Here is a 25,842-nt window from a genome sequence, read left to right on the forward strand (position 1 = left end):
AAGGCGACGCATGAGCTACTCGAGGTGCTGAACGTCTGCTGTCATTGGCGCGACGTTGCACTGGGGCAGCCATCGCTGTGGACAAGTGTGCATGACAGCCGCCGCATCCCTGAGCATTCTAAGCAGGCATACCTCAAGCGAGCGAAGGCTCTCCCTCTCAAAATCTACGTCGAGAGACTTCCGTCTCAACCGGTCGTTGAGCTCCTCCGTTCGGAGTCCGAATGGTCGCGTATTCAGGAGCTCCATCTCGTGGATTTTGGGCAGGACGATGCCAGTCCGGGTGGCCTCCAGGGCTATGTCAAGCACCCTGCGAATCGCTTGCAGTATTTGACTCTGTCGGCGACGCAGACGTCTCCTGACGAGGCTGGCGCGGCTCCGCCGACACAACCTATTTTATTCGCTGCACATGCTCCAAAATTGCATTCATTGACTCTAGACTCGTTATACTGGCTCCCGGGAAACGAATTCCAAAACCTAACGCATATCTGTATATGTCACCGCAGAACACCGCAGGAATTCAGACCCGTGTGGGGCTTACCGGATCTCATTGCATTGATCGACCGTTGTTCCAACATTCAGGAATTCATTTTCGCAGGAATCGAGCCTCGCATCGACCACGCCGCACTTGCGGGCTGTGTCCCTCTATCCGCTGATAGCCTTCGCAGGATATCTGTGGGGAAGGTGTCGCCGGGGATAGCAGCCTGGTTGCTCAACCATCTCACCAATCCCACTGGCGTCGGTATCCGTATTTTCGATATGATATGCGGCAACCGCGGACTGCTCTCCATGTTGGCCCGCGCGGCCCCGATCCACCATCCGGTCAAAATTGGGATGAGCATGGAGCACGATACCTTAAGGTTTGATGCGGTCAGCGAGACCGGTGGTGTCCGAGTCGAGAGCAAGGTGAACGAGACCGGGCGGATGTGCGACGATTGCACGGGCTGGATCGCGTCGTGGTGGACTATCTGGTCCATGAACACGATCAAGCAGGTGTGGTTCAGGTCGCCGTTCGATATGCGCATGTACGCTGACCATGCCAGGCTCCTCGGCATGCTTTTGTCGTTGGACACGATGTTCATCGGCGAATGCGTCGGGTTCGCCGTCGAGGACTCCCTGCGCCCCTGGTTCCAGATTCTCTTGACTCACCAGCTGAACATGTCCACCGTTCCCTGCCCCGCGCTTACCACTCTGCACGTATGGCTGGGCAAGTCGTCCATCAACCCCGACATCATTACCACGTTTGTGGCGACGCGAGCCCAGCTGGGCCTTCCCATAAAACGCCTCCTCGTCGAGTGCCACGAGCAGTCGCCGTTTGATAAGTCCTTCGATTGGGCGGTCACCCATCCCCATGTCGACGCGGTCGAGTTCCTGGTGTCGCGGACCACTCCTGGGATGGGGCTTCTGGATTCGTGTGTCACAGAGCCACACGAATATTGGCCTGCTTGGTAGATCCCTCTGCTAGGAGAAAATATGCTCTCGTAGGCGGGAAATTATTATACCTATTGAAAGCAGGCATTAGAGTGTTATTTAAACGTTGACGGTTCTTTCTATGTCAGTCCGGATCGCCGTTCATGTGGGCTCGCTCGAGTGTGCTGGGACAATCATTATCTTTTATCGGTTGTCTGTATAAATGTGAGTTGCGTAACCATAGGGGCATGTGGTGTAGTTGGTTATCACGCTCGCTTAGCAGACATGTGTGCGAGAGGGGTCCGGTTCGATCCCGGACATGTCCATTTCTGAGTACATTCTGGTTGCTTTTTCGTTCTTCCACAAGGAAGTAATCATTCAACAAAGTACATATGCATCAATACAGGTTCCTTTTAGTGGTTCAAGCATCTTTGTGTCCTTACACTCGTGTCCAAGGCCCTCCACGTCGGACACTTCAAGTGGGCTACAATCGGTAACCAAGCTTCCCGGGCACAACACCATATGCAGGCCCGCCCTTAGCGAACATCCGACGTACGTCCGAAGCCAGGTCTTCTGGCCTCTCAAAGGCGGCAAAGTGGCCGCCTCTATCATGTTCTGCATCAAACACAACGTGCCCGAGGGTTCGCGTCCAGCTGGAGTGTTGATACAGATACTTGAGCAACTCGGAGTAAGAACCATAACTGGTGTGCGTACCTCTTACGCCCCACCACGAGCTCTTTCGGGAAGAATGACAGTCCAAGCGGTACTGGACTCCATTGCTTCGAGATGTCCGCTGCAGCCTTCACCTCGTAGTAGATGCGTACCGAAGCTGCAGGTCCCGCGCGCGAGAACCAGTAGACGGAGATCCAGGTCAACACTGCACAGAGGTGTCAGACATAGACAATACGGCGCGGGTAATGCTTGGAAGGAGCTAACCTTCGTCATCCGTCCAAGGATAGCTGTCGGTCCAGTTCACCAACTTCTCGTAGATCCATGCGAGCAGGCCCACGGGGGAGTCTGCGAGACTATACCCGATTGTCTGTGGTTGCGTCGACTGCTCCTGGGAGTAGCCGCTGCCCTTCTTACGGAACCACATCGTGCGCTGGAGCCCTGCGCGTTCGGCCGCGGTCCATGGAGTGATCATGTGTGACAGAAAGAGTAGGGGATTGGCGAGCAGAGTTGGCGGGCCGGCGCTGCGCATGAACATAGTACATATACATCTAAAGAGGAGCCGGGAAACTCACAACGGGGAGTTCGTGTGCCAGGCTTTGAGGCCTTTATTACCATACTGTGAAGCCATCGTTTTGGCGATCTAATGGAATGGTGAGCCATGAAGGCAACGGCAGATCAGAATACCCCACGAAGTAGCCCCAATCTCCCCCCTGCACGACTGTATAAGGTCAGGTCAGACTCGATTTACGCAGCTACTAAAACCAGTAAACAAATATACCATATTCCTTATATCCGAGAGCCAGCATCAACTTGTGAGCGGCCTAAAAGTGAACAAAACCAACATAAATTTCAAAATGGACGAGTATCTCATGGGACGAATGTACCTCCGCATATTGCAGACCGCTGAAACCCTTCTTCTTGGGAGCCTCAGAGAAGCCAAAGCCCGGAAGGCTGAGCGCTACAACGTGAAAGCTGGGATGCTCAGGTGACACGGTAGTCAGTAACGGCAATATCTTCCTGGCTTCGAGGAAATGACCAGGCCCTAGTAGCCGAAGGTTGAGAATCTGGCCTATGACTTCGCACACAGGGACTTACATCCATGCACGAACAATAAGGGAATTGCATTCTCCTCTGTGCTCTTCTCATGGACATAGTGGATATTGAGCGTGCCAAATCCCTCTACGTCGATGTCTCTCGTGAATTGCGGAACTTCGTTGATTTCGGCCTCTGCCTTCCTCCAATCGAATCCGTTCTTCCAGTACTCGACAAGGCGGCGGATGTCTGTCAGCGGGACGCCATAGTCCAAGCCTGCATCGTCCAGCTCGTCAGGTAGACGGACGAGCTCGAGCTTCTTGTGCAGGAGGTCGATATCGGCGTCCGGGACTGAGACTTTGAATGGCTGTTCGGTCGCGTCTGGCATGGGTTGCGGTACCAGGAATGAAAAGAATTGGAGCCAATTAATAGGGGGCCGCAATGGGGTGAGATGTGACTAATGTTGCACATAGCTAGGCGGCTTCTCGAAGCAGCGGGAGACGTCACTAATCCATCAGGTGGTCTCGCATAGTGACTGCGCATGCCAAAATCGCACGCGTTCAGTCGTCTGTGAAAGATCCGTGCAGTAAACGCGGCGGGACTCTGAAGGATACGAGTCATACGACAAGCTTAGAGTAGTTAAAGAGCCTTGACTCGGACGCGTGTATTCTCCTCTCGAATTAATTGAATTAAATTAATGAATTTGCCATGACGCGACGGACGCGTCCAGCGACACACGGATGGATCACACCGTACAACCCTGGAATATACAGAACTAGCACTTATCCTTACAACACGGTAATCTTACAACAATTCCAGAGTCCGAATAACCCAATGCAGCTTCGAAGTACCTCTGTAGCACGATCCCACATTACCACAGGATAGCTGTTACCCGCTGTAGCCCGTCTTTCCCGGGACCACACCGTAGGCAGGCCCGCCCTTCCCAAACATACGGCGCACGTCGCCAACGAGCTCCTCGGGCTTCTCGATGGAGGCAAAATGACCACCGGAGTCGTGTTCGTCCTCGAAGACGACGCGTCCGATAGTACGCGTCCATCTGAAATGGACCGATCAGCTCAGGACGCCATCAGATTCAATACACTCACTTCCTCGGGGCCAGGATGAGCTCCCGAGGGAAGAACGATAATCCGAGCGGTACCGAACTCCGTTCCGGTCTTATGATGTTGCCTGCAACTGCCATCTCGTAGTAGATTCGCACTGACGCCGCTAGCCCAGCGCGCGAAAACCAGTATACGGAAAGCCAGGTTAGGACTGGGAAAGCAGCGATGAGATATGCTTAGAAGACGATAAGAATTGAAGTAGCTGACCTTCGTCGTCAGTCCATGGATAATTATCCGACCACTGCACCAGTTTCTCGTAAATCCACGCCAACATGCCTACCGGAGAATCTGCCAGACTGTAACCGAGTGTTTGCGGCTGGGTCGATTGTTCTTGGAAGTAACCGCCACCCTTGTTGCGCCACCACGTCGTGCGCTCTAGTCCTGCACGTTCGGCGCGTGTCCAAGGCGTCACTAGGTGAGACAAGTAGAGCAAGGGATCAGATACAAAGGAGGGAGGACTGGCTCTGTTTACATTGTCGTTCATCAATTTCATGAGCCAGTGTCATGACGATAAAGTCAGCTTACGCAGGGAAGTTTGTGTGCCACGCCTTAACACCTTGCTTGCCGTACCGCCAGGCCATCAACTTAGCAACCTAAAAAACATGAGAGATGGGGAGAAAGAACTATACGGCTACCTACAACGTGTCCCCAATCTCCTGCCTGCACAACTAAACGCAGAAGAAGGTCAGAACTAGTGAACAATGAACTACAACGATAACACACCAACCATATTCGGTGTAGCCAACCGCAAGCATTAGTTTGTGGGCAACCTGTTGACCGAAAAAAGGGCCTCAATAAAGCTCACTGAGCTTGTGGTGCCCCACACGTACTTCTGCATACTGAGGACCGCCGAACCCCCTTTTCTTCGGTGCTTCGGAAAACCCGAATCCAGGTAAACTGAGTGCTACGACATGGAAGCTCGGGTGCTCAGAAGAGACGGATGTCAGCATAGGCAGAATCTTCCTCGCCTCGAGGAAATTTCCCGGCCCTACGAAATAAACATCTCATTAATTAGTAAATCCAGTACATATTTCTAACAGACTCACATCCATGCACAAACAATAAAGGGATTGCATGCTCCTCGGTGCTCTTCTGATGGACATAATGGATGTTAAGCGTGCCGAATCCCTCCACATCAATGTCTCTCGTGAACTGGGGGATCTCATTGATCTCAGCTTCCGCCTTCTTCCAGTCGAAGCCGTCTTTCCAGTAGGCTACCAGACGGCGGATGTCAGTCAACGGGACGCCATAGTCCCAACCCGCCTCGTTAAGTTCGTCCGGTAAGCGGACAAGCTCCAACTTCTTGTGCAGATAGGCAAGGTCCGAATCCGAGACTGCGACTGTGAACGGCTGTTCGGTTGAATCTGCCATGTGGTCGCTAGCAAGAAGGTAGGGGATGTATTTCAGGGGGCGGATATGAGCGGCTCCCCCGTGCATAGAACAGTTCGAGGCTTGCTCCTAGGATAGGAGCCTCCATGAATGTCTCCGCTTTCTCGGTAGCCTCACATTGGGGAGGGGCAATCCCTCCAAAGGGAACGGCCGCTTAGTCAGCGACGCCCCAGGGACACCAGTATACACCTCCGCATGTGAGTCACATTGACCAGGTCTCGTGAATGAGAACCAACGCCAATGTCCGACTCGGTGTTCTGCTGAATTCGAAGCTTAGGGAAGAAAGGCGCAATGAGAAGAAGCTTGGTAACGTGGTGAAGGAACATCTGCCAGAGACATTTGACCGCCCGTGGTCCATGGGCGCTTAAGTAACTCAGTAGAAGGCACGTATCACGTGATAGGTAATATTTATTTTCGCGCACGCGCGCGACAACGTCTATATTAAACACAAAAGACGCGGTCAACAACGACCCTGTGCTGAAGGTGCTCCTATTTCGTGTCCTCTTCTTTTATTTTTCCGACACAAACATCGCCTTATTCTCGTCGTTGCAGGCACGAAGACTGGTGCGCCGGACACTATCGGTGGCAACCTTATTGTTCTGCCTATCGGTGCAGCGGACGCTCGGTGAAGTCCACAGGCGAGCCATCATTCGTTCAAAAACCGCGCTGTCCGACTCTGGCGTGGGTCACAGTCGTCCACACAACGTTTTCTTTGTGAGCGAATCCAAGAGGCTCCTACTTGCCCTCTCCGTTCTAGTCAGCCACCTGAAACAGGCCCTCAGCGCCTCGTGCGAGCTTGCAGATCAAGGAGTCCTGCTGCTGCGTGCAGTGGCATACCACATCCTCAAAAAAGCTTAATAGCCTGCCTGTAGTTGGGCAGACTCAGCAATAGACGTGAACGAAGTCACTTCTGGTATACTCTGCAGCACAGTTATCCGGCTTCTTTACCGGCTTCTTTACCGTTGGGACATCCGTCCACACAAAAGTCGGACGAAGCATCTCAAGCTGTCAGTTTTGGTACGTTGCTTTTCCCTGCATTTATTTCAATACTTCTGCATAGAATGTTCGCGCGCTGTGCAGTTCAGCCCTTTCTTATCTTACTGACTCCTCAACGCAGGCACCTTTTGCGGCGCATCAGGCGATGGAAGTCATGAGCGCTGCATCTGCCCCATTCTTCGAACGCACGAACACCTGTCGCACCGATACGCTACGCCCCAACATTCAGACCAGCCCGACCTTCAAGCCGTCTCTACCCATTACGATTCCCCGTCGCAAAAGCGTCCGTCCACCTCCACGGTCCCCCATCCGTCACCAGGCCTCGCCTGACTTCGTCTTCAACTTCGACTTCTCTGTTTCACCTTGTTCTTTGCATGGACGCCAGCAGATGGTGATGAACTATGCCACGCAGCCCTTATTGCAGCAACGTGGGCACGCGAGTGTTCTGATTCCACATGGTCGCCAAAATTATGCACGCTGCTCTGTCGACATAGACGCAGATCTCGGACTCGAAAAGCGCCCATACTCTAATGAGCCGTTCTTGTACTCCGTCCCCAAAATTTTTCTGTGCCACCATGGGGCACATATGCGCACTCAGTCACCCCCTCAGCCTTGCAGTACTAGCACAGCGCGACAGTCTGACGATCGCCAGAAAGTCGGCGGTCGTCAAGTTGCTCATCCGGTTGGGGAGACACATGTTCCCGCAAATCCCTTGGTGTCTCCCATTTCATCATCCTTGTCTTCGTCTATGAAACAGTCTTTGTCTTTGTCTCGTGGTCAAGACAACCTAGTCGCTTGCGGGTTTGCAGATGGGAAATCCTATGGCGAAGTGTCTGACGACGGAAGGCTCATATCGGCCTTCCAGCGCAGGGTCGCATCCGATTCGACCTCGGCGTCCGACGCGCCGTCAGTGTCAACCCCATTTGCATCGCCTGCTTCTTCTCCACCGTCTCCTGTGTCCCCGGCTGTACTGGCCCCTCCCTCTCCCGTCTCTCCACCACCTCGACATTCGCGATGGCGTCCCACTGTTCCCACGACGTTCCGTAGGTCCCAGATGCGCGCACCTATAGCGCGCACCGCTGCTGCGCCGGTTGTATCGTTCAAGGTTGCCCAGGCTGAACGCTGCCTGCGGTTGAAAAGTGCGTTTTCTCCGCCCTACGGCGAAGCCGAGAGACGAAGCAGGTCGCCCTTCCCAGGTCTAGGTCTGCGCTCTCGGAGGGGATCTAGTGTAGCTTCCGAGAGAGGAATTCGTACTGTCGTCGGCATCGGAAGAAATTTGAACGTCACGGACGATGAGAGGGAGCGACGTGTCTCCGTTGTGCTGAGCAATGAAGATCTGGAGCGGTCACTCGAGAAAATTCTTGAACAGGAGGTAAGTGCTGACGAGAAGGATTGGGAGATTGAGAGAGGTCGGACCAGAGGACGAACATTGACGAGAGGGAAAGTCGCCTTGCGTGATTGAATGTAAGTGCCTACCGTAGCCGTTACGCGTGTGTCTCTCATATCGGTCTTCAAGGATGACGATGTTCGACAGAACTAACAGATCAAGTCACGCAGACGGGGAATGCTCTGTCAACTTCACTTCACTGGGCTTGCGACTTCCACGTTCACCCACACGTTAACTCCAACATCGCGTATTGCGTCCACTAGTTTGCGGCATCATGACTTTACGACTTTGCATGCACCTTCTATGTCAATTCTTCCCCATTTCTGCACGGACTAATACGCAATCATCATGGTACATATATCCCAAGGCATCATTCCTTCGACATAGACGTATCCACCAGCACCTTCATCATGGACGGCATTCAGCATTTCTCCTCCTTCACCGTTACTTTACTTCTCTCAACATCATCACGTTCACCAACGTCGCATCAATCCCCAACTCGTTGCATCTTCACCATCAGTGTATCCCTTTGACCCAACCTCTCGCATTGACTCTATTGGTATCTTCATGGCATCGATATCATCATTCTCTTCCAACATCATCACCTCCATAAGCATCCACAGTGTCGTATATCATCATTGTCACCCTCTTCACCTTCACCACCCCGCCTCAGTCCGGTTATATGCGACTTCATTTTGGCCAGGATTACCATACTGCGCTCCTAGTACCCATCATTGATCATCCTTTAGATTCCATTCATCACCAAAAATCCACGCTCAGATACTACGACGTACCTTACATGCAGCCTATTTTCCTTCGCTTTAGCATTTGAATGCATACTCGACTTGTCCCCTGCACAAGCTCGCCTAAGTCTCGCACTGCGCACACGCCGGTACCAAAATCTTCAAAAGCGGTGTTTCACATGAATGTTGGGACCTAGTCTTTGTGCCTCCGTCACCATTGATGACGTTGGCGCTCTCGCGAGGATCACGGTCTTGTGGTCTTGAACGTTCTCATGCACAGCCAGCTCACTCACAATGACAAGACGGAATGAGTCGATGGCGATTGTAGGAACCTTCTGAGGGCGGTCCTCAAGGCATGTGTGCGACATTTCGCGCAGCGTGAGACATGGCTGAGTTCGACAGAGGTCTCATAGGCTCCCATACATACGACCTCTCGTACTGATGCCGGCATTGTCGACTATAAGATACGAAAGGGGGGAACATGCATCCTTTGCATTGCTATCCGAGGTCGTTGAGTTCATGGATATTCATTCTTCGTATATCCGCCATTGTATGCGTTGGAGGAAGTCGAAAGGACGGCTACGGTCTCCTACCGCAAGCAAACACAAAATTCCCAGCTTGTACGTCGACAGATGAGGCAGCATATTCAATGACCACGAGTCAAGAAAAGGACACATACCGCGAACGGGTGGATAACAATCTGCAGTTCAGCTGTCGACAATCTTTGAGCTGAAAAAAACCAAGAACAACTACCGAACGACCGAACCTTAGTCAAGATGACAGGGCGCAGTATCTGAATACAGACGGAAGCAGCGTCTGACTTGGGTGTGAGCACAGGACGTCAGGAACGCCTCTTGAATGAATGCGGAAAACCGGTTCATGCGTCTGGTGCAGGTAGTCCAGCTCCACAATACCGTGGTGGTGTAAGGATGTGCCAGTATCCTGCTATACACGGGCACCGTGAACTCTGATGCGTGAGTGAAGGTAGGAGACAGAAGAATAACAATTGTACAGTACCATTCCCATGAAGTTGTCGGTTATGCTTCAAATCTGCCATGTTGCCGTATCCAGAGCGCGGCGTCCTGTCATCAACAGCACAGCAGCTACGTTTTACAGCAAACAATGAAAGTGGACTACACGATGGTCATCGGTGACGGATTTCCAGGGACGAGTGACAGCAGCGAACGAACCTTGTAAGGTGATGACTGATAGACTTGGTCACAGTGGCTCCGACGGAATCAGTTGTGTAATTGGAAAGCCCAAGGTAGCGCTCTTCCAAAATGCTGTGGCAACCTCCCGTTTATCTGACTGCTGCGCGGCCTAACGGATTTGCCGAAACTATTGCTCGAAGAATGCAAGGACAATACTTCTCTTGCTATCAGCGTAAGGATGGTCCCTGACAAGACATGAGCGTATCTGGCAGAGGAAACTACTTGTTCTGGAATTGAACATCAACCTACTGTGCTTGTAGCATGAAACACGATAGTCTCCTATACGAGCTACACTAGCGCTTTCGGATTAGCTGCTGTGGTACAATGTTCTGCAAAAGTACTCGCGGTATTGATGCAAAGCACTCCAGCTTCATTAATTGGTTCAATTGGTGTGGCACTGCTCCGAGTCGAGATAGGGAGAAGCGTGGCGCGCAACGTTCAAGTGGTCGGCACTGATTTCAAACAAGGTGAATGATGCGGGATGGCTGTGCGCAAGTCAGTAGTCCGGGTACGTAGAGGACACGCATTGCTCAATTCTCGGTCTTACCACATGCACCACTTCATTAACACCACCATGGTCCTGGAAACCATTAGTTGATTCGCCTTACCATACGGTTGGTCTGTATCAGGGATCAGCGGCGGAGAATGTGTGATGAAAACTCTGTGACTTAATCCGCCTCGACTCCCAGAGGCATCCACAAATTAGGCTCATATTCAGGGACCACAACCGCCGTGCCAGGATTCAGACACGAGTCCATGTCAGTATCGCGTTTACGCCGATGCGGATGAGATGTATGATTTTGATAATCTATGACAAGTGTGTGAAGATGCGTCTTTGCATCAGATAACATGGAAGAAGAAGGATCCGAGATCATACAGTGCATGCGCAAGTTGATGATACATACATCAGTGTTGTCCTACCTCTGCAGAGGGCCGATAGCTACTTCGCTCAATAAACGCCCATGCGAAAGGTTAGAGGTACACGGTGTACAGTGTTGCTACATCGCTGTTACGTCGATTATCTTCTCTTGTGATGAGGTATTCGAGGCTGGGTGTTCGGTGTCTACAAAGTGATGATCAGTATATCACAGCCGAGCAGGATGTCATTGACAGATCAACAAACGGTGGCAAGTGATATTGACAGGAATGCCTGAGATTTGAATCCTAGCAATCTGAACAATTTAGGCATTTATTTCCCAGTAAGCCTGTGACTTCATTATGGCGATCTCGCTACTGCGCCGGGATTCAACAGTGATCAGACTTAGACTCTGCGATGCGACAATGCCTGACACGAGCGTCGGACAGGATCGTGCGATGAGTGTCAAAGTCCCCGGGTAACAATTGAACATCTCCGAGGCTCACTTTCTTGCATCGTCGGAGAATGACAATACTACGATGTCAGTAAGCTTGCATCCTGGGAATGACAGCGAACACGAACACAACATTTCTTGAATGCACGAGAAAAACGACTGGAGTGACCAGATTCGACCTCCAAGCTGATCCGTTGAAGAAAAAGTCACGTAGATCTTCAGTCAGCGCGCAGGTGGAAAGAAGACAAAGCACGGAAACTTATCATGCAAGAGTCACTCGAACCGAGGTTTGTGTCCATACAGCAGCGAAAACTTGAACTCAAACCCGGTGACATGCAATTGAACTCAAAGATGATTCAACATGTTGGCATCGCTGTTACCTCTCCTCGCCACATCGTCACAGAGACAAGGTTGAGTGAAGCTGGTGTTGAGGAAAAGTAAAGGTGTCAATTGCTCAGCCCGCCTAATAGATGGCTCCGTCGGAGACAAAACGAAGTTATGCACGTACAAAGAGGATATTCGTAGCTATGAGGGCACATGGGCTCTGAAGGCAGCTAGTCACAGCATTGACGACAAGGGTTGAAGATTGAGGTGGGCGTGATGGGCGATTGCGCAAAAACGCACAGAAGGCGACATATTAGAATTTCCCGTGCCTACAGTTTTGGTGGAGAACAGCTGCGTACAATAGTATCGGAAACCAGGGGAGAATTATCTGCATGCAGAAAGCGTGTGAGAGGCGCATAAACTAGAATTGAAAGATGGTGTCCGCGCAAAGCCACTAAAAAGGCTTCTGTACATAGCAGCATCATGGAGCAAGATGAGAGGTTTAAGTTAACTGTTAGCCTGTGACTGGTGCCAGTGCCACCAGGACCGACAGAGACGCGAAAGTGGCTGGCGACACGACCAAATAAAGCCAAAATACGGACCTACAGTTGGATCAACACCCGCGATCACGTGCAACCCAACGCGAACGTTACTTCAAGTTTCTTGTGCCGCGAAACTCATTCTAGCTGCTATCTACATATCGACATTATCACCTACTCGCGACACCCTGAAGGCCGATGGATGACGCCTTGATGTCTGCGAGGCCAGCATGGCAGACGGATGAGCTTGAAGACGAATGGATCGATCAAGACGAGGCGGACGACTCCGTGGCCAGAAACTCTTCCTACAACTGCACTACATCCGATCTATCGCTAACACAACCTATAGGCTCAGTTTTGGCTCGCAATGACGACTTGGAAACGTCGTCGCCGGTTTCGAGTTCAGGTGGCACTTTCTTGGTTCGAGAGGACGTCCCCGCTGCTCCATTGCTGCCACAGACACCAGGTCGGAACAAGAAAGGCATGGTAAAAGACTTCTTCAGTCCTCTTGCATTGGAGAAGATGTTTGAACCTCCTTCCCCACCATCAAGCACACCAGCACCCTTGCCATCTAGTCAAAGTTCGGTGCCGCCTGTGCCTTCACGGCTGTCGCAGGTTTATATTCCCGGGGAAGATGAGGCAGAACACCTGGAAGATGAATCGGAGGGTATTTCGAGGGATCAGTGGCAGGATTCAGGAGCTATCTCGCAAGGGCTTGCGGTGTCGGTATCGCCCAGCAGCGGTGCGCCATTGAACTGCCAATTCACGTTCGAGATGCCTCGCCGGAGTCCTTTTGATCCAATGACCTCGGTTCCAGAGGCTCAGAGCACGCCTGGAGCTCCCAACCTGGGATCGAGTGCTTGGAATGCCCCTCTCACCGACCCCCGCCTGCGGCTCTTCCAGTTCCAGTATGATACATTCACTCGCGAGCATCTCTCTGCGATGGTGGACTCCATCGCGGTGAACACTCCCTCCGGTGGCAGTGGTCAGTCCGCTGATGCGGCCTCTCCAACCAGCTTGTCCCCAGTGCGGGAAGTAAGCACCTCGCGCCTCCGCAGTATCAAACGTATCAAGCTCAGTCCCGCCAGTGACTACTCAGACAGAGGGGACGGAGCTGCTGTGATCATGCGACCTTTGACTCTTCGAAGGGACTACGTTGGCGAGTCCAAGTCTCTCATGGAGAAGATCCGACAGGCGCGTGACTTCTCGACAGTGTCTACTGTCGCTACTGCCCGGTCTCCCGATTCCCAAGGCAAGAACTCTCCGGCTCTTGATACGCCTAATGCTACCTCGAAAAGTGAGTGCCATCCCCCGTTAAAATCTACCTGTCTGTGCAGAGTTTGAATTACATGCGACAGCGATGGCGCGGCCTTCCGGCGTTTCTGATGCTGATGTCAGCAGGGCGCCTTCCACTACTGGCACAGCGTCGACTTCAAACAGGGGGACGTATTCGTCTCTTGCATATCGAGAGCAAGCCGCCAACCTCATGGCTCAAATCAAGAGGGACATGAAGGGTTCTAAGCGAATATTTTCCGGGGACACCGAGTTATCCCATATGACTCTAAGTAACGACAATGAAGAAAAGTCTGCACCTTCTGCACCTTGCATGGAAATTACGCAGCTCCCAATGCCCGGTCGCAATGGCAAAGAAAATGTCCCAGAAGAGAAGCCTAATTCACGAGTGGTATCAAGCAGGTCCCCACGCTCAAACAAGAGTGCCAGCCCGCGCAAACATCTGCGTAGACCAAGCTGTATTCGCAATGTTGAGCAACAACTTGCGGACCAAGTCTCTAATGTGTCGCTTGACTCTCAAGATCTGTTGGAACAGTTTCCTGCCCCTCCTGTCGGCGTGACGGTGACGACCGTTCCAACGGCGCCTTCTTCTCCGGCAGATACGCGTAACGTTCGCTCGGACCCTGGGTTTCTCGCACCTCCGTCGGAGGATGGTCCTGCTTACCCATCGTCTTCAGTCCGCAGTGGTCGGAACGAAGACCTCACGCGATTCGTCTCGTCAAGCACAGCGTCGGGCACCACACTCACAACAGGAAGCGCGGCGTCTTTTGTCAAGCATCCGGGACCGAAGCAAATAACCCGCATAACGCCAGACGATGTGCCTACGCTGCCCAACAGGGTAGGCAAAATGGTCTTCGACAAAGTCATGATGAGATGGGTGAAGGATACCGCACTCGCCGTCACTGGACCTGCTGAGGACCATGAGATCGAGATTCCGGCCGAAGTGGAGGCAAATGACAGCGAAGATCCCTTCCGTGATATCGAGAGTCTTGGGGAAGAGGAGCCCAGGCCGGTTGTCGAGCGGGACGAGCTGGACGACCAAGGCTCCGTAGATTTCCAGCAAAGTAGGATCGACGAAGTAGAGACTGAGTCTGAAGTGGAAGACGAAGAGGAGGTGGAGCTAACTTCTTTCTCGTTCGACGAGCCGTCCTCAGAGTTGGTTCAAGCTATGGCTGGAGAGGAGCCTGACCCGGATGACACCGACTCAGAGGACGAGGACACGACCGCAATGAGGGGACCCTCTGACGACGAGTCCGACGATTCAGATGACGTCTATGGCGATCCTGTCCTAAATTCCAACGGGCACGCATCTGAGCATGCGATCCAGGATTCCAACGTCCTGCCTTGTCATATTCCATCATCCGTGAGGACACCCACTCCACCCGCACGGGCGTCGGCAGGTCTCACACCTACACCCGTGATCCGGTCCGCCATGAAAAGCAACAGCATCACGCCTATGTCAGCGATGAAAAACAATTCAGGGAATCGCACGCCAGCAAACCGCTTAGCTCACCGCCGATCTGTGAGTTTCTCTGACGGTAAACGGGACGGACCAATTCTGGGGATTGGCAGAAATGCACCAAGTCCAGACATCACGGTTGAAGACGATAGTCCCCTGGCGAGTGGGTCCAACAAGAGTGCTGCCATACTGGTACCTTCTGCCCGGACGAGACGAATAGCAGACATGCTGGATAATTTGGAGGATCTCAGTTGGTGATATTTAATGAGACTCTATCATACTTGTCTGACGTATTTTTGCCAAGGCATGGGTGACGAATCTCCCTCGAAGACGAGTAGCGCTGGAAAAACACCTGCGGATGAACTGCATCCGATTGAGCCACGACGTCCAAGCAGCATCCCCTCCAACGTCGGCGGTGCAGGCAGGGGAATTTCACGGCGAGTGGTTTCTCGGTCGCAGCCGCTGAAGTCGCCGCGGTCGTCCAGTAGAAGTGCCAATGGCACCTTCCTGACAGAATGTTCATTCGGTGTCGCCCACGATCGTCTCGTCCAAGTGATCACAGACGTGCAGCCGTTCGAGCCGTACTGGGAAGAGCTGACCTCTATCGACTTATCGAAGAAAAACGTTGACAGCATCGCACGGCTGAAGGAGTTCCTACCACGGCTGGATTCCTTGTCTGTGTGAGTGGTTTGATATCCTCTTCAACGCCACCTAAATCTTTTGGGGCCAAAATCACGACCGCCGACACTCACGATTGACGATAACAGTAACGGTAACCAGTTATCGTGGCTAAGTGGCGTCCCAGGGACTGTTCGGTCACTGTCCGTTGCGTCAAACTCGTATGTCAGATCCAGTTCCTCGGCGACTAGAAACTAATGGTCGAATGACCGAATCTTTCATCGGAACGGCCTGGGGACAGATTAACCGGGATCACGTCTTTCAGCCACTTACTCAACCTCGAGAGCTTGGACATTAGCCGGAATCACATTGATTCCTTGCGGCGTGAGTACACGGTAAATTTTCAGGAGGTCGTATCTGAAGTTATATCTCACTATCCTAGAATTGGAATGCCTTCGCCACCTGCGAGAGCTTCGAGCTGATGGCAACAAAATTGACAGCATCGATGGTTTGCAAAAGATGGATGGTCTCGTAAAGCTTAGCTTGCAAGGGAACGTCCTGCGCGCAATTGATTTCAAACGTTGCCACTGGTGCGTCCTCTCATTATTGGGCAGCGGGGTCGGCGGACAATATTGCGATTCCGTGCTGGGTGTATGCATTTATCATGTTCGCTTACGGCAACTGTCGTACTTGACAGGGCTCGGTTAGAGATGCTGAATCTCAGCCAGAACAGGCTAGTGGAGGTCGCCGGGCTGGTATCACTCCCTGCGATGGTAGCGCTCAATTTGGGTGAGTCCTTTCGTCAGCTTCTTTCTCATCACGAGAGAAGCATGGAAGACCTTTGTTGGTTCCTGTGTGATAAGTTCCTCGACGTAGTTGATCCAGCCATTGCTGGCACCACTTGCAGCGCGTATTATCACCGCTGATACTGATTGCACCGTGGTTTTTCACAGATAACAACTCGTTGGCAGAGCTGGAGTTCGATGGCACGCTGCCTCGGCTGAGAATCCTGCGTGTGAGCGGAAACCGGCTGCAACGGCTGAATGCGCCACCGTTTCCCAACCTTCGCACGCTCTATGCAGACAACAATATGCTTGGCACGATCACAAAGGCATATCGCCTGACGAAGCTGGAGAACCTCAGCCTGCGGAATCAGAGCGGGCGGACGGGCTTGTAAGTGACCTATACTCTTTGCGTGCGCTTGCTATTACGGGCCAATCGTCGTGATGACGGACCGGGTCTAGGTCCACGCCCTTTCCTTCTCCTCTTGTGGTAGCGTCCGAGCCTCTTTGGCCGCGATGATAACATATGATGGCCAAGGCGGTGCAATCAAAGAGCTGACCCAGATTTCCGGATTGATACAGGTCCCTCTCGATATACGATGTGCGCGACGTGAAGCGTCTGTACCTCTCCGGTGCGTGCAATCCCTTCCACCTCCTACGTTCCTTGTCCCGCTGCGGGTCCATACTTGGTGCCTATCTGCACCGTATGGCCCACGCGATAATCTCGGGCGAATCGCAGTGGATTACGTACCGCTCACCCTGGATCATATCTTGCAGGTAATCCTCTGGACACAAACTTCCTGACCGAGCCGTGCTACAACCTGGTGTATCTTGAGGCCGCAGCATGCCGTCTCACTGCATTGCCGGCGGAGCTGGCGCGGCTCATCCCGAATGTGCGCGTCCTGAATCTGAATTACAACTTCCTCGCAGACGCACGACCCCTCGCGGGACTCACGCGCCTGCGGAAGCTAAGTCTGATTGGGTCGCGGATTGCCCAGGCGCGACAGCTCGTCCGGATTCTGCACGGGATGCATGATCTCGAGATGATTGATTTCAGGTGCGTGCTCGTGATTCTTCGCTGCAGCGTTGTTGCTCGCTTCAATTGCCTTCTCGGTGACTCACTGGGCATCACATCGCGGGGTCCGCTTCCCATCGCCCACGCGTTCCTTTGTTGCCCTTCATGCGCTCCATTCTTCCCTTTGTATGGTAGACCTGTCCACGCGGCGCCGCCGTTCGGCGCGCCACCAGACTTCCTATCCGGGCCGGTGGCGCATCGGGCGGCGCCAAACACCGGGAAGGGCGCCTGTGCGCTCGGCAACTGCACTTCCGATGACTGAAAATGTCCGATCGCGATTTGCCTCCTCCGGGCGTGTGCCTGCCTGATGCATCCGCGGCGCATCTTCGCGCCAAACTTCCGTGTTTCGCCTGCTCGTACTTTGTTCTCTGCCATGGTCCCTGGCGCACATCCTTGGCGGTGACGTACCCGTCTGGATTTGGGAGTGTTCAGAATCTGAGTCTCTGGAATGTCACACAGTGCTTTTTTTTCATGGCTAACGTGTATTGCTCGCAGGATGAACCCGTGCACGCTCGGGTGGTACCTCCCGCTGCTCGTGCGCGACGTGCCCGGGGCTCTGCAGCCCTCCGATGAACGGAATCATGGCCGGAGCGCCGGTATCGGCAACAATGAGGCGCAAAATCCCCGCGAAGATTGCCAGCCGGCCAGGGGAGTCCGCGGTGAGAGCCCGCCGCCGCAAGGTAGCTCGAGCCCCGCGCGCCGCGCACACAGCCCGGGGGCCGACGCAGAGGCGGAGGCAGACGCGAGCGTGGTGGCGCCGCCGACGTGGAAGGACCTGGACGCGAAGTTCCGGCGGGACTTGCCTGACGCGGCGTACGTCGGGCGGCTGGCGTATCGCGGTCTGGTGATGCGCGCGTGTGCGCGGATCCGGATGCTCGATGGGGTGGAGGTGGGCGAGAAGGAGCGGGAGAAGGCGGAGCAGCTGCTGCGCGGGGTGCTGAGCGCGCGGCAGGGGAGGAAGCTCGTGGCGGGCGAGGGCGAGGAGCGGAGGGAGTGCGGGGGGGCAGAAGGTGTGGGTGTATTGGGGAAGCTGCAGAAGCAGGGTGCTCGTGAGACGGGCCGAGAGGGGAGAGGTGAGCCAGCCAGGGACGCCATCGCTGATGTGCTGGGAACACGGGAGAGGCTGCGTTTATCTGCACCTGGCCTCGGTGTCCGCGCACGATAGCTCTTCACAGAGAGTTGCAGTGGGTGCTTGCTGCGGCGACATTGCGCTCAGTTGTCGTCTTCGCGCTCGCCGTTCCATGGGCGCGCAAGGCCGGGGGTAGATTGGCTTTTTCATAGTCCGCGATTACCGGGCGATTTGCATGATCTAATGCGGTTCGTAGAGTGTTTCAGAGTTCTGTCAGGACTCGAGTTTAGAGGTTTCGCGTCGAGACGCGGTGTGTGCGTGTTTGTGTGTGCATTCGAACAAACTACATGCTTCGTGATATCTGCGAGAAGGACTGGAGCTGAGTCATCATACGTCCATGTCCGTGGGAGGACGTCCGTGGGTGATGCCAGCATGATCATCAAGTTGTGTGGTCGGAGGATCAGGATAAGGCAGGAAGGACGGTGGTGGCGCTGCGGAAGGGGAGATCAATGAAGACAATGAGCGCGACGGGCAGCGTCGACAGGTAGAAAGACAGGGTTACACGGTGGATATGAGTACGGCGCCTGGCAACGGACTGGTCGCGAGCGACACAGCGTGATCAAAGTGGCTCGTGAGGACCGCGACGGTGGGTGAGGATGGCGGCCGGGCGGCCGGGGAAGCGGGCCGGAGATGAAGGCCGCGGCGGCGAGTTATCGGCTGGGAAACGTGCCTGGTTCTGCACAAAGAGAGGATTCAGTGTGGGTACAATCACGGTGGAGTCTAATATGCCCATTTGCGGTGTGTGGCGACTGACGACGACGACGGCTGGTGCTACGGCTACGGACGACTGGGGCGCAGAGCATCGAGGAGGGTGCGGTAGGTGTGCAGAGTCAGAGCGGCTATCCGACGAAATCGCGGGTAGGCGGGGCCGAGAGAGAGTCGATCGTGGGCGATGCAAGCCGGGAGGATGGTTGGATTTGGGATTACCGGATTGGGCGGACGAGATCCGACGGTGATTAATTGCACTGGAAATGGCGCGGAGGGGCACCGCCTTTGAGGGGAGCCAAGGGAGTGGAAGCGAGGGGGGGACGCGTCTGTTGTTTCCCAGTTGGATCTGGTGGAGTTTCCCAGGATCTGAAAAACGCAAAAGGGGAGGCAGAGGAGGGGCGCGGGGCGCGATGATGCATGCAGGGAAGGATAAATATGCGCGTTCCGCTCTCGATCTCTCCCTACTGCCCAGTCTGTCGAACGCGCACCTCCAGCTATTCGCTTGCCTTTTTCGATGATTGACAACCCCGCTGCCCCCCATCCGCTCAACAGCTATAACGTCGCGCAGCTCCAGTTTGCGCTGTCAGTCTCCCGCCGCTCTTCCTCTCCCCGTCATCACTCACCTTTTCAACAGCGAAGACGGAAAGTCTCAGATCGTCTCTTTTGACGTCCACGACATCTCGGCGTCTCCCGTAATGTCCGTCCCCTCCTCCTCCCTCCCAGCGCCCCGTCTGACCTTCAGCTTCTGCCCCCCCAGCCACGCGTCTGACCACGACGAGACAGACTACTTGTCCCGCCGCATGTCAAGCTCCGCCACCTCTGATAGCAGCAGCCTCCACTCGCGTCCAGAGAAGCGGCCGCCCTCCCCCGCCCCCTCCCCGCTCCAGAAGAAACTCCGCCCGGCGGTCTCCCTCGACCCGAACCCGTGGTCCCAGCCGACGACGCCCTCCCCCCAGCCCAGCGCCGACAACGAGGACAGGTCCGACGTCGACCCCACTCGCGTCCAGCTCCCGTCCCTCGCCACCGCCTTCCAGGACCGCTACGATCTCCGACGCGCATCCCTCCCCACCCTCTACTCCGACAGCCCAGCCTCCCGCCTCCGTCTCCCCCAGCCGGCCCACCGCCCCAGCCAGTCCTCCTCCAACCTCTCCGCGTACCAGTTCCCGCCCCCAGACGCCCCAGACGACGCCCGGCCCCGCCTTGCCGCCGACACGCAGCTCGGGCTTTACCCTCCGTCCCTCCCGGAGTACTCTTCCATCTCCAGCACCGGTCTCTCCTCCACCAGCGCGTCTTCCTTCAACTTTTCCCCGCTCTCTCCTGACGCTGCCCGTGGAAGTATTTCAGGCCTCTCCTCCACGTTCTCCTCGGACACCGACCACTGGGGATCTCCCATCGTTCGCCCGAATTCCACCCCCGGCGCGCCCACTCAAAAGTACGACGACTCCGTCCGCCATTCCTCCCTCGGCGGGCCTCTCTCTCAGCAGCAGTTCTTTGGCGGCGTCACGCGCATCTCAGGTCAGCATAAGCATTCCCTCGCCCAGAGTGCCGTCAAGTCCGAGAGCGAGTGGACCTTCCCCAGCGCTGATAACTTCCCCATGCCCCCCGCGTCGAGCACGTCCTATCCCTCGACTCCATCCTCTTCCATGCCTGCCATCTCCGTCGCGTCCTCTCCGTCTCGTTCTCCTCAGGAGACCAATCCGGCTGGTCCGGCGATGCCTGCCCCCGGGTCCCTTGTCGAGCGCCCTCCGCGCAAGCGCGGAAAATTGCCTAAGCCGGTCACGGACTTCCTCAAGGACTGGCTCCACCGCCATTCCGATCACCCGTATCCCAGTGAAGAGGAAAAGAAGCAGCTCTGCAATGCCACGGGCCTCAGCATGTCTCAAGTTTCAAATTGGATGATAAACGTCGGTTTTCCTCCTTAATAACCTCGATATATGCGTTACTAAAGTGCTTTGTCCGCAGGCACGTCGCCGAATTCTCGCGCCGTTACACCGTCCTGGCGTCGGACCCACCACTACGACGCCCTTCGCGTCGCGCTCTACCTCCCTTGCGACCACAGCTTCCTTGCCTCCGGCTGCCATGCTCGACTCCGGCCGGCGCGCGTCGATGCCGTCTGACTCGCTCCAGCTCTACTACCCGATGTCCCTCCAGCCGCTGCACGACCCTTCGCAGACGCGTCATATGGTCGGCATGTCACGTTCATACTCGTCCTCGCATGCCAACGCGGGCCTCGGTGGACACGGACACGGCTCGAGCCCGTACGGGCTCGAGTCCGGGTACACGAGCAGCCGACTGAGCTATGGTGGGGGCGCACTGCACCCGCACGCGCAGCTCTCGCACCACTCGTCGCACCACGCGTCGCACTCGCCGAATTCGCACGCATACCTCGGCGTGCCCATGTCCGCGCCGCCGCTCAACAGCTCGCCGTCCTCGGCGTCGTTCCTCGGCGCGCAGCCGCACTCGCAGCACTCGCTGTACTCGCAGAGCACGCAGTCCGGGTCGTATATGGGGTCCGGCCAGAGCCATGCGCGTGGAGACGAGCGGTATAGCTTCTCCGCGAGCTCCGTCTCGCCTGCACCGCAGCCGGGCTCGGGGTACGCGTCGCCACAATGATGCCAGTGGGTGTATGTGCCGTGAATGAACTCGCTGCTGTCGCTGTCGCTGTATTGAGCGTGGACTCGATTGATATTCTGCCGAAAGCAAGTAGAGTAAAGTATATCCCCTAATATGCGTCTCCCCTCGCTCTCACTTTCTTGGTCTTTTTGCACTGTGTTCTCTGACTCTCTCTTGATCGATCGAAAAGCTGTCTCTGCCTGTGTATTTAAATTGCACCCGTCCTGTGTCTGTCCGCATCGTCGCGCCTGCTCTTTCCCTCTGTCATATTGCCCGTGTCTTTGCTATTTACGACCCCGCGGGTGTCCGCGCACTCGCCCACGCATTTCCCTCCCTCGATCGTGGCCTCTTGGTATTCTATTGGACACTGTTGGACCGGTGCCTGCGTTCGTACGTACGCTACTGTACTCGCTAATACCCTAGACGCACGAAATACAAACGAGACAATATGAATCGCGCTTCTTGGAGCACAAGGACGCGTCGCTTCGCTGCGTGTCTGCAACTTACGACCTTGGGTTCACACTGTGTGACCCGTGACATGCCGTTCACGCAAGCGCCTTGGGCATCGGGAAGCCAAATTTGGGAATTTAGCGCTCGAGATTGCATTTCGGCGACCTACCCCTTGTGACGTGTGACAAGCGCCCGATTATGTAGGTTCACAAGGGTGTGAAGCGAAGGTCGGTTTCGCTACAGTATCTCTATCGTCTCAATTATGTGAACTGGGCCCTCGGCTGGCAGTGCGCGTTGACGTACGTGGGCCAGTCGCCTTGTAGGTCCTTGTATTCGACCCAGGTCTGAACTCTGCCTTCAGCCTGGTACCGCCCGACGCGAGTCCGGGCAAGTCCCGTCCTGAGTGCTGGGCGCCGAGCACTCTGCTGCACGAATTCGCGACCGTACATGCCACGCCCATAGGCTTAAGCTCGCATGCTCCAGGCCGCGAGGGGCCAACCATCACTACTGGGCGATTGCCCTCCCGTGCCCTCCCACCCCGGGTGTTCGTCTTCGCGTTCTTCCCTGCATGCAGCTTCGCGATGCGAAGCCGGCACCACCGTCGCCGTAATGGCATGCTTATCGTCCGCCGTGCGCACTCCGGATTTGGCCGGTGCGTCCCAATGCCTTTGTTGGAGTACAACGCGCCGTGGAAATTGAATTGATTGCTGAAATGAAATGAAATGGCGAAGTTATTGTTGTTCTCTGTGCACGCGGAGGTCTCTGTGCGCGCGGAGGTGGAGCGAGAAACGTGCGCACGCGTTCTCAGGGTGTGGGCCCGCTGCCGTAATGCGGACGCAGCGGGACTGATTGTTGGCTTGGGTGGGGGGAGGCTTACTTGGACTCAGTTGTGCTATTGTTCTCCTTTGTTGCGCTGGTCGTTGCACGGCGACCGGGCTGCGGTGGCAGTTGCGTTGCGGCCGCGGGTCGGCGCGGAAGGAGAAGTGGATGAGGATGGAGAAAGATGCGAACGTTGCGGATCCGGAGGAATGCAGCGCTGCGCGGACGACCATATTCGGAGGCCGGTCGGTCAGGCGACGTCCACGGAACTTTGACCGCGCAATCCCTGCTCCGGCGGGACGCCCTTTCACGCCGCCGTCGTGAGTCCTGCAATGTCATGAGCACTCGCAGTAGGTGGGTGCGAGATCTGGATGGTGACGAGACTGTGCCGCCTCTATCCTAGCAGGCCCTCTATTGGTTGGTCTCTCTGCAGATTTCGAGATCCCCTCTCTGATTCTCCTTCTTCCCGGCGACTTGATATGTGGAATCTTCGAGTGGAAGCGGGTGCCTCCGGGCGGACGGAACGCTGGAGAACCTGGAGACTTCTGGGAAGCGAAGGGCTTTCGCGGCACGCAGAGCGTGTACTGGCCTGCGTCCGATGCCGGACTGAGTGCTAGACTCAAAGCTCGCAGCTCTGTGGTAGCGGTGAGACTTTGATGCGAAGCGGCTGTCCTTTGATTGGGTTTGATCAGGCGGCTTTAGCTCACAGGCATAATTGCACACAGGGCCACCACGGTGGCCAGTGGGAGTGGTCGTGTTACGTGTCGCGGGTTGGTGGATGCTCCAATGCCTTTGCGGATTTCATCCGCGGTGGATTACGGGCGCTCTGGCGTGGACGCGCATGGATGCTTGTGATTTAGGAGTACGACTCTCCTCGAATACACTGTCAATGTCAAGAATGTGTCACCAGACCGGCGGGCCGGGGACTAGAGTTGGTACACGCACGTATACAAGACGGGCCGAATGCCTATTGGACGAACATGGCCGCGCAGTACATAATCCCGCACGAAGCCACCGGGCCAAGGCCACGCCTCCGATTGTCATTTTCTGTCGGCTGGGGCGATCCAGTCAGTGGAGCGGCAGAGGCCTCCATTTTCTCATCGATATCTCCTCCACTTACGTACCACTGGTACTATGCTCCCCATTATCGCGGGCCCATCTGGATTGCATTGTTAGGGGAAAGCCCTGATATCAGATCAACGTGACTGTTCTGTTCCTGAGATGTAAGAGAACCGCTACTTGCACTGGCGGACAAGGTGTACATCGAACTTACCTTGGACGAGGTTTGGTGTGGCCAATCTTCCGTATCACATCCGCTGATCTGTTTTGGATCCAAGAAGCTCAAAGAACCACCACGTGGATTCGCAGCAAGCCTATGGCGTTTCTCGCTTTGCACTTTCCGGTGGCGCAGAAGATACGGAACGAATAAGGCTCGCTCCGTCGTGCATTCATGGGAACGCGGCAGAAGGTCGCATTACGGCCCGTGGGAGTCGCTCCCGACTGAAGGCAACATTTTCCTGTCTCTGCGCGAGGAGGGTGGCGGCTATCTTTGATTCCGCGTATTAGGGTTGCCAGTACGTGTTCGCTGCGCCATCCCATGCAGAGTGATCCCGTGCTGATTATTGGGCAGATGATGGTGCGCGGGAGCCGGTCGCACCAGCGACTACTGAGTGAATCAGTGTGCATTGATGATGACGCACCGTGGGCTGCATTGAACGCGCGGCAATACTACATACCGCTGCGCGTTACGGTGATGGGTGCGGGGCGCTGATTCGTACCCACCATCATGGTGTAATCCCGAGTCCATTCCTGATGGCTGGCTCCTGTGCTGGTCATGCGACGGTGAGTCAGGAATGGTGCAGGCGTTATGTGCTATACGCTGCCAGTGACCCCCTTTGATGCGTAAGCTGGGACTCATTCTGAGAGGTCAGAGTCTGGCCAAGGGCACGCGGTGCGCCACCGATGAAATTCATGGGCGCCGACGTGGAGAGCCTTTGATGGATGGATTGTGCCATTGCAAGGGAGTGACGAGGAGGCTAAACCATGCGCCGCGGACTCTCCCCTAATTCATCTGTGGCGAAGGCACAGTCTGAGCGGATATAATGTACAAGCCACTCTCATCTCAGCCGACGAGCGAGTGTGGATACTGTTTTTGCACAGATGGTGATTGTAACTTGGAGTGAGGACCGTCCAGCTGGTATGATCCTGATGAGCCTGATCGGAGACACGGTCTCAGATCATATCGCATGCTTTGCTGTGCGTACTTAGATCACCAATGCGCTAGGCGCGGTCTGAATCTACGAGGATATCTGGATGCGCAATGAACAAATTTAGGGCTCCTGCGATGCTCGGATGTCAGTCTAGATTTTTAGATCAGGTTCAGCGGAAGAGTCCATACGGGCTGCAGACGTACTGGATACCGCAGCGTGAAATAGATGCCGGTGACGATGGTACAGTGTGAGGTTCTTGCTATGATATCGCAGGCCTCAGAGCCGCATTGAGTGGATCATCATAATTATACCTCATCTGTCAGACTTGCCGCCTTGGAAATTGACAGAGATTGTGCAAGGGTCATTCACGGATGAGATAGCCACTGAAGCTGGCGTCTCGGACGAGAAAGGAAACCTGATTCCCTTTTCGAGGCAAGCCCGCCTTGGATCCGCGATGCGGACATCAGATGTGAGAGGCTGTAGCTGCAGAGCTGCAATCAGCATTGTGCGACTATCCTCAGCATATGAGTCCTTTCCGAGAGCACCGCAGAGGGC

At 55.0% G+C, this 25,842-nt stretch overlaps 6 protein-coding genes and 1 non-coding gene across 7 annotated transcripts; 5 read left to right on the forward strand and 2 right to left on the reverse strand.

The window, feature by feature from the left end:
* Window positions 1-786: 786 nt before the first annotated feature.
* Window positions 787-1,449, forward strand: SCP_0704210 (hypothetical protein; the record flags this gene model as incomplete). Its single annotated transcript, XM_027760347.1, has 1 exon — window positions 787-1,449. The coding sequence occupies one exon, from the start codon at window positions 787-789 to the stop codon at window positions 1,447-1,449; it is 663 nt and encodes a 220-aa protein (XP_027616148.1).
* A 202-nt stretch (window positions 1,450-1,651) lies between these two features.
* On the forward strand, window positions 1,652-1,733 carry SCP_t0704220. Its single transcript is given in 2 exon segments — window positions 1,652-1,689; window positions 1,698-1,733. It is a non-coding gene; the product is annotated as a tRNA-Ala (tRNA).
* A 158-nt stretch (window positions 1,734-1,891) lies between these two features.
* On the reverse strand, window positions 1,892-3,499 carry SCP_0704230 (alpha/beta-hydrolase; the record flags this gene model as incomplete). The annotated part of the gene is made up of 8 exons (XM_027760348.1): window positions 1,892-2,060; window positions 2,122-2,284; window positions 2,344-2,600; window positions 2,652-2,719; window positions 2,769-2,797; window positions 2,858-2,900; window positions 2,964-3,121; window positions 3,175-3,499. The coding sequence occupies 8 exons, from the start codon at window positions 3,497-3,499 to the stop codon at window positions 1,892-1,894; spliced, it is 1,212 nt and encodes a 403-aa protein (XP_027616149.1).
* A 500-nt stretch (window positions 3,500-3,999) lies between these two features.
* On the reverse strand, window positions 4,000-5,669 carry SCP_0704240 (alpha/beta-hydrolase; the record flags this gene model as incomplete). The annotated part of the gene is made up of 8 exons (XM_027760349.1): window positions 4,000-4,168; window positions 4,218-4,383; window positions 4,440-4,696; window positions 4,758-4,825; window positions 4,872-4,900; window positions 4,960-5,002; window positions 5,063-5,220; window positions 5,279-5,669. The coding sequence occupies 8 exons, from the start codon at window positions 5,667-5,669 to the stop codon at window positions 4,000-4,002; spliced, it is 1,281 nt and encodes a 426-aa protein (XP_027616150.1).
* Window positions 5,670-6,771: 1,102 nt separating this feature from the next.
* Window positions 6,772-8,079, forward strand: SCP_0704250 (hypothetical protein; the record flags this gene model as incomplete). Its single annotated transcript, XM_027760350.1, has 1 exon — window positions 6,772-8,079. One exon carries the CDS (start codon window positions 6,772-6,774, stop codon window positions 8,077-8,079), a length of 1,308 nt encoding a protein of 435 aa, XP_027616151.1.
* Window positions 8,080-12,329: 4,250 nt separating this feature from the next.
* On the forward strand, window positions 12,330-18,523 carry SCP_0704260 (hypothetical protein; the record flags this gene model as incomplete). The annotated part of the gene is made up of 11 exons (XM_027760351.1): window positions 12,330-13,428; window positions 13,490-15,133; window positions 15,188-15,563; window positions 15,651-15,722; window positions 15,803-15,885; window positions 15,944-16,091; window positions 16,199-16,290; window positions 16,455-16,674; window positions 16,866-16,915; window positions 17,061-17,340; window positions 17,854-18,523. The coding sequence occupies 11 exons, from the start codon at window positions 12,330-12,332 to the stop codon at window positions 18,521-18,523; spliced, it is 4,734 nt and encodes a 1,577-aa protein (XP_027616152.1).
* A 1,186-nt stretch (window positions 18,524-19,709) lies between these two features.
* SCP_0704270 (hypothetical protein) lies at window positions 19,710-21,808 on the forward strand (the record flags this gene model as incomplete). Its single annotated transcript, XM_027760352.1, has 4 exons — window positions 19,710-19,777; window positions 19,830-19,892; window positions 19,953-21,099; window positions 21,158-21,808. The coding sequence occupies 4 exons, from the start codon at window positions 19,710-19,712 to the stop codon at window positions 21,806-21,808; spliced, it is 1,929 nt and encodes a 642-aa protein (XP_027616153.1).
* Window positions 21,809-25,842: the final 4,034 nt, after the last annotated feature.

The sequence above is a fragment of the Sparassis crispa genome, assembly GCF_003851025.1.
Source record: "Sparassis crispa DNA, contig_000006F, whole genome shotgun sequence".
Lineage (NCBI taxonomy): Eukaryota > Fungi > Basidiomycota > Agaricomycetes > Polyporales > Sparassidaceae > Sparassis > Sparassis crispa.